The 14653-nt window shown below is 34.9% G+C and overlaps 1 protein-coding gene across 1 annotated transcript in view; it reads left to right on the top strand.

The window, feature by feature from the left end:
* LOC149772578 (uncharacterized) overlaps positions 1 to 14402 on the top strand; it is a 92459-nt gene extending 78057 nt beyond the window's left edge. The window contains exons 24-33 of the mRNA XM_089947632.1: positions 969 to 1136; positions 1861 to 2131; positions 3965 to 4131; positions 4596 to 4717; positions 5397 to 5543; positions 6162 to 6331; positions 6874 to 6992; positions 8069 to 8143; positions 9100 to 9298; positions 10183 to 14402. Of these exons, the coding sequence (XP_089803758.1) occupies positions 969 to 1136; positions 1861 to 2131; positions 3965 to 4131; positions 4596 to 4717; positions 5397 to 5543; positions 6162 to 6331; positions 6874 to 6992; positions 8069 to 8143; positions 9100 to 9298; positions 10183 to 12113 (3369 nt within the window). The 3' untranslated portion in view covers positions 12114 to 14402. The remainder of the gene's footprint in view (positions 1 to 968; positions 1137 to 1860; positions 2132 to 3964; positions 4132 to 4595; positions 4718 to 5396; positions 5544 to 6161; positions 6332 to 6873; positions 6993 to 8068; positions 8144 to 9099; positions 9299 to 10182) is intronic.
* The last annotated feature ends 251 nt before the right edge of the window (positions 14403 to 14653 follow it).

Raw genomic sequence — 14653 nt, 5'->3', positions numbered from 1 at the left:
GTGACATCATGGTTAGGAGACAAGCATGACAAAAGTGCTAGGTGTTGAAGAACTGTGAAGAACGCTATCCCAGATCACGTCCTTCGTTTTCAAAATGGAATATAATAACGTTAGAAAAATGTTCGAGGTTTATGTGAATAATACGAGTAGGTAACGTAATAAGATGTATATTTAACATATTTAGATATCTCCACCAAATTACTGAATGAATCTTAGCATCATTCTTATTCAAGGACTGCAAGACCAAGTATATTTGTCAATTAATATCTAAAAACTGGCATGGACGTCATGGTGCTTAAAAGGATACTTTTACAACTTATTCCTCGAAAGAGGCGCGTGGTATATTTTTAACATCATCGCATGTTTCCTCAGATAAACGTATTTGTTTCTGAATGATGGGCGGTAAACTTCAGCATAAAATATTTAATTATGCGGTCTTGATGGATATCTTTACAAGCGTTTGAGACTGTTGGAGGTTGGCCGTTGTTGAGCAACCATTTGTCACAGTGTATTTTGTGTGCAAATATATTTCTTTTCTTCGTGCGAATTCTGAAACTATAGAAACATAAGTTAAAAAATAAAACATACGCATACCTGTTATCCTTCGAAATCCATCTTCTCTACCTATTGTGGTGCTTTCTGTTCATTAGATCTTTTTTATGGGTTTCTTCCGCATGTAACAGAACGTATGAACTGTATGCTAAGATAATCTCTTGATTTGTTTCGGCAATAACTAGTTAGTCAAATTTCTTATTTGCTGTCTAGATTATTAAACAATGTGGTCTTTTGCTCAAGAGTATAAACATACTTAGACTGTCTTTGTTATTTTCTTTTTCATTTAATTATGACACAGGAAAGAAAGTAAACATATCTCCTAATATAATATGACGGGCTTTCATTGTCTACAAGCAAGCAATGGTCCGTTACATACCAGAAACAGATCTGATGGGATTTCATTCTAATTGCAGGTTCCTATGCCAGTGGTGACAATAGAACCAGCAAAGGTCAACACCATTCCCTATGAACTAGGCGAAACAGATATTATTGAATTTACAATTAAAAATCATGGACTTATTCGAGCAGATAATCTACGTTTTTCCTTGCCCACCAGTCACCCGTACTTGAATTTTAAATCCGTAAGTACAGTATAGCTCTGTGTACGTGTTTGTTCATACCTATATTTATTGCTTCTTTTCTGTCTCTTTTTACCTCTCAGGAATGTTCGAATTTGGACGTCCTGTTCTACTGCTCTAACAACTCTAAAGTCAGTATTCAACCACTATCTTACCAAATTCTGGATATCGACTGCTCGGAACGATACACTATGAATTTATGAATAACAGAAATATAGATCATACATGTATGTTTATGCAATAATACGATTACGTTCAGGGCATAATGATGCTCATGCGATTTGAAATTTATGGGTACTCTATAGTGACCTCCGAGCGATATCAAACCCTAAATATTTCGTTCCTGTATAGCAGGCGAAGTGCGAGAAAGAAACATATTCCTTACATGCCAAAGACAAGAGAGCATATAAGGACTCTTTCATTCTTTCATATATCCATAACACTATTTCAAAAGAGATAAAGTCCTTTCCGACCTTGATCGTTTTTTGTTTGATGAGTTAGTGATATATCGTCTACAACAATAATTGAATATATTTCGCTTGTCTTGTAACATCAAAAACTGTGGAAGGAAAAGCAAACGATAAAATCAGTTATGTAAAACAGTCATGCTTTCAAGTAATAGCTGTGTTCAGACCTCACCTGAACAAATTCGACAAGCAAGGAGGATGAAATTGCAAATACTAAGTGGTGAAGAAATTAATCCATATATTTTGTTTTCAATTTCAAGACGGTAGAGTCAATAGGCAGCATAGAAGCAAATACAACTCTAATCGTTCCGGTGAAAGCCACATTAAAAAGTAAAACAAAACGCAATGTAGCTGCTTTGGCATTTTGTGGACTCTTGCTTCTATACGACTATGACTGTGCCGGGTTGCAGACACGAAATCTTGACGTCACACTAACAAGAGAATACCCTGGACGTCCGCCATTACCATGTGGATTCGGTGGTGTAGGTGGTGGAGGTGATGGAGGTGGTGGTGGAGGAGGAGGTGTTTCTTGTGAGTAATGCTACTAAAACTATTTTAACATAATTTTTATATAATCAAATACAGCATAAACATATAAAAAGAACCTTCCATTACTTCAATAATTTTAAATAGTTTACGTTTTAGAAAACACATTCAATTTATATTTCATGTAATACCCCCCTCGATGTTTGGATATGTCTTTTATTCATCTGGGGATGTCTAAATCGATATTGTACTAATGCGTAGAACTTTTTTGCATTTTTGAGTAGAAATACGGAAATGCTTGAAGAATAAAGTGTAAACCTTGTAATATCATGGGTGGGTAACCCATCAGCCACACTAAAAAATGTTTCCACTTCACGATTGATAAATTTTCGTATATCTGCCTTAAGTCGCTTTTATTATACATGTATAAATGCAACTAAAAAAATGTCCATTGGGTTATTCAGTTTTTATCCACCGTTATTAAAAGCTGCATTGCTATATCGCTGGAAATATATTTACAAATTGTTTGGTGAGGGCGATGTTTGACGAAATTAGCGTGTACATACCATGCTTCAATATGTGTATTTTGTCACAATATGGACTATGTTCCGTACGTATATAATTAGTTTGCTAACACATTTTATGCAGGGATTTTGACGACGCAGTTTTTTAGAAAGCAGTAACATCAACGAGCGGTTGTATTTGATAGACTTCAGAGCGTAAAATTTCTACACAAAATAGCATAATGATTGTTAATTTACTTGTAATGAAATGGTTCTTCGTTTTCTTTATTTGTAAATTTGAAAAGTAATTTGTGCTTGGCCTTGGCAAGCTTTCATTCTAGGTCGGTAGCAGAGGATGCATCCAATTTTCGATTGTCATTTCATTTCTGTTTGCTATCAATACTAATCAACGCCTGATTTAACGATCATTTTAAAGACGACTATGGTGCATGTAACAACTGCTACATAAAACAACTCATCGCTATATAGAATTACTATTTTTTTTCTCCTAGAAATGTTTATCGTAGAGTATTATTGGTATACAATGTTCAAGTGTCTTCACGGCCTCTTCAAAGAATAACTGAATAGAAAAGTGTTTGGACGCATAAAGATTGTAGATATTGTATGGCGTGAAGCTGTTAATTGTACGTTTTCTGCTGCGCACGATGGTGAGATGTGTTATTAGGTACATCGAACTCATTTCATACTAAAGCTGGTCCTCAGTACAGAGACACAATCATTTCTCGCAAGAATACGTGAATATCGATTTAGGATGTAGTAGACACAGTATGTTGAATTGCGAAATTGGCATCACTTACGAAAGTTCATGATAGCAGGAAGGAGAGAAAAGACAAAATAAACTAGTACTGGAACATTCATTTACAGCTAATTGGTCATCTTTTATGTATGACTCCTTGATTGGTATCTAACAAATACGGTGTGCCAGTATACGGTAATTCTTTGCAAATCAACAGGTCATGTGCGTGTAGACACTGTGAGTGTCCATGATGCATGCAAAAATAAAAACATGGAAATATGAGTTCCAATAACACAAAAGGGGCACATTTTTCTCCTGAAGGGAAAAGAAAGTAGTTCCGAAAGAGAGATCGTTCACTGTGGCGATGAAAATAATATGGTCATTGTGGCAGTATTTTTATCATTTGAATATGTCCTTATGAAAATATAATCAATATAATATACACAGTTCTTATACAGATACTAATCTTGAGCCAATAATTCTTTAATATTTTCAAAATCATAATTCACCAAACACTAATGCGTAAAACATACATTTAGTTTCTCCGAACTTGGATGTTTTATCAACCATTTTATATTGAGATGTTAGATTCTGTTTGTCTCATACAAATATTTGCAGACGGTGGTGGCGGCGGCTCTAGTAGTTCCGGCTCATCGGTTTCCTATAATCCCGTGACGCCATTGTCATGTGATTGTGCAAAGACATTAATCAAATCATGCGCTCTAGCTTATCATCCCATTGTAGGATGTGCTTATGCTGTGGCTGACTTGGGAACTGCATATGCAGTGAGTGTTGTTCTTCTTAAAGTCATTATAGCCGTCATCTTTGTCATGGAAAAACACTAGTTTAAACGTGAAAGTTATTGATTTTTCTGTTTGTGCTTTTCGATGTGATTTATCAGAGTTCATAATGAGAGAGGGTTTTGAATGCCGATTAGTTGCATGTGTTTCAAATAATAGCATATAGTCGTTAACATTCGTAATAACTGTTTTTTGACACGCTTTGATAAACATTATTAAACATCTATTTAATGTATTATCTTGTTTTGATTGCTTCTTTAACTATAATAGTATTGTTACGTTGGATCTTTACAATGTAAATTTGTTTTAACAATAATTTTAACGAAGGTTGCTAATTTCGAGAAAATTTCTTTGTTTCATCTTTAGTGATATATCAAATCAAAATACGCCTATTTCTCGTTATGAAGGGTATAAGTTAATAAACTTGTGACATCCCTTTTTTAACCCAGAGAAGTGGCGGGGATGCCATTCTTGGAACCCTGAGTGCTGTTCTGGGATTAGCCGATACCGCATTCGCCTGTGTGTTCGGTGTTGTTCACGGCCCATATGCGTTGCTTTACACAACAGTCAGGTAGGATACAGTCGTACATTGCATAATAATCACAAAGTGGTATGGATTCTGGATCTGCTGCGTAAATGTTACGAAATAATTTCAGTATATTTTTTCCGTTATGATATGAACTTGCCAAACGAAATTGGTTGCATCTAACTAAGAACAAAATTTACTGTGTTATTTACCCAGCATTATTTTTCAAATGAATCACCAGAAGAGGAGGAATGTATTTTCCTTGTTTGTTTACCCATCCCAGTCACTACCACTATTGCACAGATCAAATAGCTTGCATACCAGAAACATCGAGCATTATCCATGCTCTTCATGTGTTGCATTACTGTATTTAATTCTTAATATCGAGCAAATCAATTTTACTTCTTGCCTCTTTTCTAATAATGCATGAATATGAACCATTACCATTTCATCACGAAAATAACACTAATAAATTTGAGTTTACTAACCAGTGTATAATTATAATGAGTAATCGTCTAATTAATATAACATATTTCACACGTGCTACAATAAACATATTCACCAGAGTACTCGGGGTATTGTTTTAAATGGAATCTGTCCTTTCTTTTGTATATGTATAAAACAAGCTGAGATCGATAAGGTTAACGTTCTCTACCTTTTGCTAATGGTTTTTGAAAGTCATCTCGTATAAGTATGTCAATACGTACTTTCCTTTTGGTTCTAGATGTGTGATGGATGTCATTGACAAATGTGGTAGTGCGAGACGACGACGTGACGTCAGTTCTGAAGTTGTTGAAACCATGATACAAGCCACTAAACCAGTAGACAACTTCTTGAAAATGATGGCAGACATCTATGGAGATGACGCTATGTATATGTTTATCATCTTTGTTATCATGTTTGCTCAAATTGCTCCATTTACGGGCTTAATGCAAGCATGAGTCCTTTTCATCTGACTTATGTTTTATGTATTGTCCAAGGTGTACCTCAAAGCGAATATAATAGCAGCATATATTTATAACCTTGTACTTTCGTTTCTCCTTCCGTTTTTTCTCTTTCTTTTTCTTATCAGTTTTATTTATGCCAGTGTTTAGGCAATGAATATGGATATTCGTATAATCCATTAATGCATACCTGGTCTCTTTCGAAACTAGGAAGATTAACATTTCCGACAGTTTCACCTCTACTGATCAATCTTAACCAACTTAATACTACCAAGTCATTGTGTCGTTTAGCTCAGTCTTCTCAGTCTTTGCCTGCGTGAGTCAGACGCCATGTCTCAGAAATTTTAATCCTCTTGATTTCTTACATTATCGCCTACACGTCGTTTCAGTTGGATATTCATAGTATACTGACGAAATTGACACCCCATGGCCATTTTGTTGAATCCTTCCACAGCATTTACATATACTAAAAATAAGCTAATTTATCCCCGTCCACGGTTATTAAGATTTCATAGTTCGAAATAAGCAGAACTATATTATTACAGGTACAATTTGAACAGAACCTGGTTTGACTCCTTTAAAATGGTTGTCTCTGACAATAGCCCGGGAGGAACCTTACTAACTGCAGACGAAAGAAGCAAAGTACTTGGAACTGTGGGAAACCAAGAATCGAAAACAGTTTTGAACACGTTTCTTATTCGCTGGAATAACACAGGTAAAACTGAAACAATTAATACACGAATTAGTGATTAACAATGTACAGAACAGAAATTATCTTTCGCCTGGCCATACTTTAAAATCTGTCTTTAAAATAAGAACATGTTCGTTCATAAATGTAACAAATAAACTACAGAGATTGTTTAAGTTATATTTGCAGAATTATTCTAAAACTATTCACCCTCGATGTATGCGGCCTTTGGTAACCTGGTAACAAGATGCTTTTCATTGGTGTCCTTAATATACAATTTCCTGTTAAAATGTAATTATCTTTAATTTTCTTTCTTCCCCAGTACTCACATTTTCTATTTTGAAATAAAGGCAATGATATGTTTAACGTATCGTCCTTCAAAACGTCCTAATTGTGTGCTTTTTCTAACGGTAAAAATAATTGCTAAAATACACGATTTATATGCACCAGAAATGTTACATTGGTTCTGTAAGTTCTTAAAAAATAAATCTTATTGAAATTAATCAATGGACACAAATAAGTTTAACAAGCATATGTGTGTTTCTGATATGTCTTTCTTTTTCTTTCAGCCGCCGCTTGGGAAAATGGAACTCTCTCGGAAATTACGGATACCAGTCTTGTGATACCTTTAAATAAACTTTCACCTAGAATTAACCAATATCTGAATGATGTTATTACTGCAAAGCAGGTCACATATACAAATTCATATTTGCATATTTCACATATATTATTTCTTTCATTTTTTCTAATATGACATACATTGTATTGCTAAAGAATATACAACTGGCGTGGCTTCATTATTGCGTATCGAAAGGTACTGTACGGTACGTTCTTTAGAGGCCGCAGAATTCAGCCGATTTATCTAAAGCTGCAAAACCTATTTCTTAAACGCAACGACTAGAAGCGAAAGCTAAAGCAACAAACTAGATTGCACCGTATGTAGCCCGAAGTCTTTGTAATGACGTATATAGTTAAGCCATTCTAAGGGTACAGTGCCATCATGCTACGAAATTGCATCGGATCTTGTTAGAAGTCAGGATGTCTTATTCTCATTATTCATATAGTTTATTACTGTTAACTTGTTATTTTCCTTTTGTTTTCATCTTTTCATTTTTCACAATAACTTGATATTTTTGTCGTGCTTTGTCCGTGCCAAATGTGGATATTTTTTGTATCTCTTTTTGTCAGAGCTTGGCGCGAATGTTCGCATTGTGTTGGACACATCTTACTATTTGCAACCGAAATACAAAGTATCAGAATCCATGAAAACTACTGTTCAGCTGTAACTGCTTTCTTTTTGCTGTTTTAAGAGCTTCTGGCGATTAATCACTCTAGCCGTAAAATGCTTTTCAATATTAAGATATTTAGATTTCCAATGGCTGGATGTACAAAGGAAGAAATGATCTTTCTGTTTACAGCTGGTTATAAAGTTTCGAACCTATGAACAATAGCGATGAATCTAGTTTAAGGCAGAAGTAACAGATAGCTACATCAAAAACGTTCTATTCGTTTTTGAAGGCAATTGGAATCAAAGGTATTCGAGTGTTTCATGCAAATAAAAGAGTAACGGTGTTTTCACAGTGAATCAATTTAATTATGCGTTTATGGTTAATCGCACATCGTGTGTTTATCGTTCTAATTAATTAACATTGCATAATTCACCATTCAAAATAATTTCATATTTTTTTTGCATTCAGGATATTTCAAAAGAGATACCAGATTCTAATCTAATGTGATGTGCACCGTTTCATTTTCTTTTTTTAGAGAGGCTTTGATTCAATATTCGCCAATTTTGACAATGCAGCAAATACGTACAAGACTGTTGAGAAGCAGAACGAGGTACTATCATATAATATTGACACAGCAGGTGCTTATCTTGTCTAATGACACTGGTTTCATCCAGTCATATGGCATAGTCCATATCTTGTGTAATGGCACTGGTTTCATCCAGTCATATGGCGTAGTCCATATCTTGTTTAATGACACGAGTTTCATCCAGTCATATCGCGTAGTACATATCTTGTTTAATGACAGTGGTTTCATCCAGTCATATGGCGTAGTCCATGGAACATTTAGTAATTTCACTGTACAGATTTACTCCTCTTTGCATACCTGCCCATTTCTGATAGTGATACTACATGTAATGAATTTATAAATTGAAAAAATACTTACTAACAAAGAAAGACAGTAATTATGATGAAAATTATCTTAGTTTTCATCGATCTCAGTTTTATTAACTTTAACTGATACATACATACATACATACATACATACATACATACATACATACATACGTACTAGTTTCAAAATGATTAAAATATTACTCAAAAACTTGTTTAATATTATCGGGATATGAATTGCTCGTTACGGTGCTAAGGGCCACTATCCGAGCCTAAAACTAAGTCAGACACGAACGCAAGGCAAATATTTCGAATCCAACGTTTCCTAGAAATATAAAATGATTTATTTGAAGTTCATTTCCTTTCTTAAATTCATTAAGACTCATGCAAATGTTACTGGATCGACGAGCCTTCGGTAGTGTTCAGTCGCTGATTAGAGCCTGACAAGCACATTAATCCGTATGGTCTGTGTCATGTAATAATAATGATGAAATTTGTTTATCTAGTATAAAGTGGTTTCAGATTGACACTGGATTTATGCATAATGTTACTGCAAACCAAAGTTCCGCCGAAGTGACTTTTACAAACATTTAACTGAAACCTAACTTACTGTAATAGTATGTTTCATGTTTTGATTCACACGTCCTAAAAAGACTATTTAAATCGTTATTGCAGGGTAGTGCCGAAGATGACGGAGTCTGTGCGAAAGTTAGAGTTCGGATCGTCCAAGAGCTTGTTTTCACACGAGACGCTTTTAATGCGCGCCTTGAAATCGAGAATGGTGAAAAGGCTCCTCTAGAAAATATCAAGGTTGAAATAGAAATTTTACAGACTTATGGAATTGGTGAACCTGCAAACAATAAATTTTCTATTGGTAAGAAAGATTGCTTTTTACACCGCCCATGCTGCTCCCTTTGAGTTTTCCTATGTTATAAGGCCTTCCAATACGAAATACCATTTTTCCTCGGAAATTGTTCCTTGATGAATACATATTGGTGTCATCAGATGAACACGTGTTTACACCAGGCTACTCAGTAAAAAAGACGTCATTATAACAATTAAACTATAGCAAGCTCATCACCATAAATTAAGCAAGGAAATGCTACATAAACCACTCTAGTTGGAATAAACCAACCGATCTAAATCAGCAATTGATGTTGTTGTTGTGAATTAAGATTCAGTATTGTTTGTGAATATTGCTTACAAATGAAAGGCATGGAATATTTACTCTAGAATAAGACCTTTATTAGCGATTTATGCCACATTTGCATGCTTTATCATAATTGTCCACATTTTGAAGTGCATTCCTTTCTTGAGACTTCCGCAAATAATTGAAGATGTTTACTAACTGTTCTATATCAATAATATCTTTGAACGCCACATTTAATAGCATTTGTTGATTGCATGGATAAGATGTACTTCGTTTTTCCTATTTGAAGCAGATTGTGTACATTAAACTATTGGGCATTGATTTATGTGAAAACTACTTTCAAAAAACACGTTGTGTAGAACACAATGCGCAATTAACAACTTTTTTTCGAGAACCACAATGAAATATCTTTCACCGATATTGTAGTCCAGTGCTTCCTAAAATGGTTTTGTTATATATAAAGTAGATACATTAACATGGAATACATTACATGGAATACGACGATGTTACATGTTTAATTGATTCAAATCTAGCCGAGGTCAGCACATTGCAAGATAAAATTTACATCGTTAAATTTCAGCAGTTTTTGTTATTTCATTTGTTTGTAGGAAAACCCACGTTGAATGATATAACTGCAGTTGATGGTACTGGGCGGTTAGGCATCGATATATCGGGATTTGCAGAATGGCTGATGATACCTTATTCAAATGCTGCGCCGCAAGATGATACTCTATACGACGTTGGTGGACGTTTGTCCTATACCGTCGGTGGTTCCAATTTCTCCGTGCCCCTTTTACCTGATACGATAACAGTGAAACCTAATCCAAGTCTCGTCGTACATTACTTCCACGAAAAGTACGTGAGAGGCGATGACCCTCTCACTCAGAACGTTATTGAACCTATTGTGCCATTCACTTTGGCTGTAATGGTAATGAATGCTGGATATGGAATTGCACGTGCTCTAAAAATATCTTCTGCTCAACCTGAAATTATAGAAAATGAAAAGGGACTTCTTATCACATTTAAAATTATTGGCGCTCAACTTGGAAACAATCCTCTTGCACCCTCCCTTACAGTTAATTTTGGCGATATTAATTCGTTCGAATCAAAAACCGCAAGGTGGTTACTAACCTCAACGTTGAAAGGTACATTCTATAATTACAGTGCAACGTTTGAAAACATAAATCCACTTGGTGATCCACAACTATCCCTACTTGACGAACTTGGATACCATGAGCTCATATATTCAGTTCGCATTGACCACTCTTCCAAAGACGACGGTCTAGACGACTTTCTTGTGAATGACGTTGTTGACGAAAATGACATGCCAGATAGACTTTTTAACAGCGCTAATGGAAGTGATGTCCATCAAGTATTTGTAGGTAATGTAACAACATTCAAGCTTTTGGATACAATCACTCAGCCATCTTCGAAAAGATATAAAGTCGTGCAGCTTACAGTTGTTACAAATGCTTCCTCTTGGTTCTACGCTAGAGCTGAAAATAAAGTCACAAATTCAAACCTAGCCAATGATGAATATTTGTTAAAAGTAGTTAGAACCGATGGAAGAGAAATTTGGGTGGAGAAAAATGCATGGCAAACCACGCATATCAAGAATGTTTTCTTATTTCATTTATTGGACTTTATATCACGAGATAGCAAAGAAGCGATCGAAATAAGCTACAACCTTACATTCGGACCAAGAAACATGTATGCCCCAAAATTCAGTTCTTCCGAATATATGGCAGAAGTTTCAATTAACGCTGTACTGGGGACCACAGTCTTGACATTGAAAGCCTATGACATGGATAACGACACATATTCATTTAAACTCAAGAATGAAATTTCCGGACAGTTTTCACTGGAGACGAACACCGGAGAAATAACTGTGGCGAATACATTTACTTCTGTTGGTGATATCACATTTGAGGTTATTGTCGAAGACTCGGGTATCCCATCCAAATCATCATTGGCGGTCGTGACCGTGAAAGTACATGATGGAGACGTGACTACATCACCGTTAAATACTGCGATGTTAATAACTACGAAGACGTCACACTCAGCATCATCAACTAACGAAGCGTACACAATACCATCGATATTTGTGACAAATGGCACAATGACTACAACGCAATTGAAGTCAAGTTATACCGCTTCAACTCCTTTCACGCCAGATTTGATTGGAACCGATTCAGCACCATCTTCAGGTTCATCTGTTGTGGTTGAGAAGTCGTCTGCACCTACACTAGCCAGCTATACGAATAGTATAATGCCAACTACGCCACGAAATGTAACAAACCAAATTAAGCCAAATTATACCGCTTCTGCTCCTTCCAGGTCAGATTTGATTGTGACTGATTCGTCACCATCTTCCAGTATAGCTGGTGTGACTGAGAAATCATCTACACCTTCTAAAGTCAGTTCTACAAATATTGCAATGCCAACTACTGTAACAAACCAAGAGGAGAAAGCAGGAAGCACACCCTTCTGGGGCATTATATTCTCACTGCTATTGCTGCAGCAGTTATTGTGCTACTAGAGATAACCATAACAGGTTTATGATATGCAAAAAATGTCGTTGTTAAAATCATGGGTCGTTTGAGTTCATTTCCATATGGTTCAGTTATTAGTAACTATTAAAGCATTATTGTACGTAATAATAATAATAATAATAATAATAATAATAAGAAGAAGAAGAAGAAGAAGAAGAAGAAAAAGAAGAAGAAGAATAGGAATAATTATAAAGAGAAGAATAGGAACATATCAGTAGTACTAAAAGCCTGGACCAAGGAAAATGGTTTATTGGAAGATTTAATTATCACATGCATCCTTTGCAAATTTCAAATACCTGTATGGAACTTGCATCATCTAAGAATATTGCATTTATTATACATGCCAATATGATATCTAGTACAGACACCATTATGCATTGCTATATTTTCTCATGAATTTCAGTATAACCTATTCCTTCGCCCTAATGTATTATCGCTGTTCGCTGCTATTTTGCTCCGATATACATGTATTTCTATACTGATAGATTCTACCATGCTGGACGGAGTTCGTTCTGTTTTCAGTTTTCCAACTTCATGTAATGTTCAAATAGTTAAATACTGATGCCGTCACATGCATCTGCATCCCTGCAAGCATGTTGTACTTTTACATTATTTGATCTTTCTTATTTGAATTGAATTAGCTAAGTGGCTTCGTAAACGTGACGAGAATGAATCACCTAGGATTCTACTTCCATTTGGGACACATTTGGTCAGATATTTACATGACAGGAGGCTACCGAAAAAAAGTATACCTTTTTGTAGAAGTTAGTATCATTGTTTTAGTCATGAATTGAATATTATCCTTCCAAACCTTTTGAGGGAGCCAGTGTCTTCTAGACCTGACTACTCAACATAAAATTTGTCTGGAAATAAAATAACTAAAATAAAAATGGGAAAGATAAAATGTATAATCTTGCTTATCTGTACCAAGCGCTACACTACCGTAAAATGTTTAAGATATATCCTTGAATACGCTTGCCGTTTGCCTTCTCTAAAAAGATCACTGTATGCAATTTTTAAACTTATTCGCCAAAAGATGAAATTGTTAAAAATTCAGCAACGCTACTTATTTGCGCCAAAATTCTTTATTCAGTTTAAAAAGTTTCAATTAGAATGATTCATCTCCTAAAAGCCATAACACGCGTATTGCTAAAACATGACTTATCACAATACCTCTTTTAGTATATTTATTTCTCAATAAATTTAACAATCAGTGGGCAGACCAAAATTGTAAATCCCTTTTGTGTGTGTAAACCACATAAGCACCTTATACAGTTTCAGTATAATCCGTTGAGTAGCGTATGAAGAAAATAAATGACATGCTTCATCTTACTACTTGACAACTCAAGATTCTGAAATAAACAGAACGTTTATGTGGCGGAAGAAAATAAAATATGAACATTAACAACCTATTTAGCATGCAAACTTTCAAAACTACTTTAAGGGTGTTAGTAAGGGAAACAATATCTAATTTCACACTACCACGTTTTTTCCATATAATATCCCATCGTGTAGATTTTTTGAAAAAATTTCCTCAATATGGGCTAGCGGAAAAATAGACTTACCAGTGGTTCTTAACATATTGGTTGCAACCCCAGCACCACTCCAGGGCAACAGGGTTATAACAAGAGGTATGTATATTTTACTCAAATGACTGGGCCAATAAGTAAAACCAGTAACGTGTGTTTCCGACATTAAGTTGAAGTTAAGACGGGGTCCTTATATTCGAAAAGGTTCGGAATCTCTGGCCTACACTGTTTACACTATTATACATTGACATCAACCACATAGCTTGTCTTTGATAATAATGAGTTCGAATGTAATATTGTTAATTTTTCGGTGTTTCTGTGTAATCCTTTACGTTCATGTCCTTGACTTTGTTTACCTTGGTGTCAGTAATTGTACCCTAAATGAATAGCTCTCATTATTAAAATGTTCCATCTTGTTTTATATCAAATGAATTTTTATTGCACCCTTTTACGAATATAATCACTTAATCATACTCATTGTGGCATATTGCTCTTACATGTAGTCGCAATTATCGTTTCACATATTTACTCAACCATATAATATTATTCTAGGATGTAATAAAATTAGAATTTGCTGAGGTTGAGAAGTTGGGAATTGGACCAGTGTTGGATATAATTCTTTTGAAGAGTATCCACTGTATTTTTGTATGAATTCCAGAAATGTATAATGTCGATTTCAGGTAGTTTCATTAATTATACTTATATCATATAACTATTTTAAGAAATAAAATCCAGTTTCCTATTGTATGGGGTTTTGTTTCATAGACTCCCAAACTGCGACAATGCATTAACATATGATTCCAAACACACCAATTGCCCATTAATTCTAATCGATCCATGTCTGACACAATGAGTAACGTAAATATAAAATAAGTTTCGGGCTAAATTAAAACAAAATAATGTGCATAGTATTGCATGGAAAAATTAGTATTTGTAATGGACTATGGATTAAAGTTTTAGTTCATATTCCTAATTACTAGGACATCTCGTCTGGGTAC

This window comes from Sinohyriopsis cumingii, unplaced genomic scaffold (assembly GCF_028554795.1).
Source record: "Sinohyriopsis cumingii isolate HCF-2022 unplaced genomic scaffold, ASM2855479v2 utg001392l, whole genome shotgun sequence".
Classification (NCBI taxonomy): Eukaryota; Metazoa; Mollusca; class Bivalvia; order Unionida; family Unionidae; genus Sinohyriopsis; species Sinohyriopsis cumingii.
The sequence above is the reverse complement of the archived record's forward strand: the minus strand, read 5'-3'. Positions and strand labels throughout refer to the sequence as shown.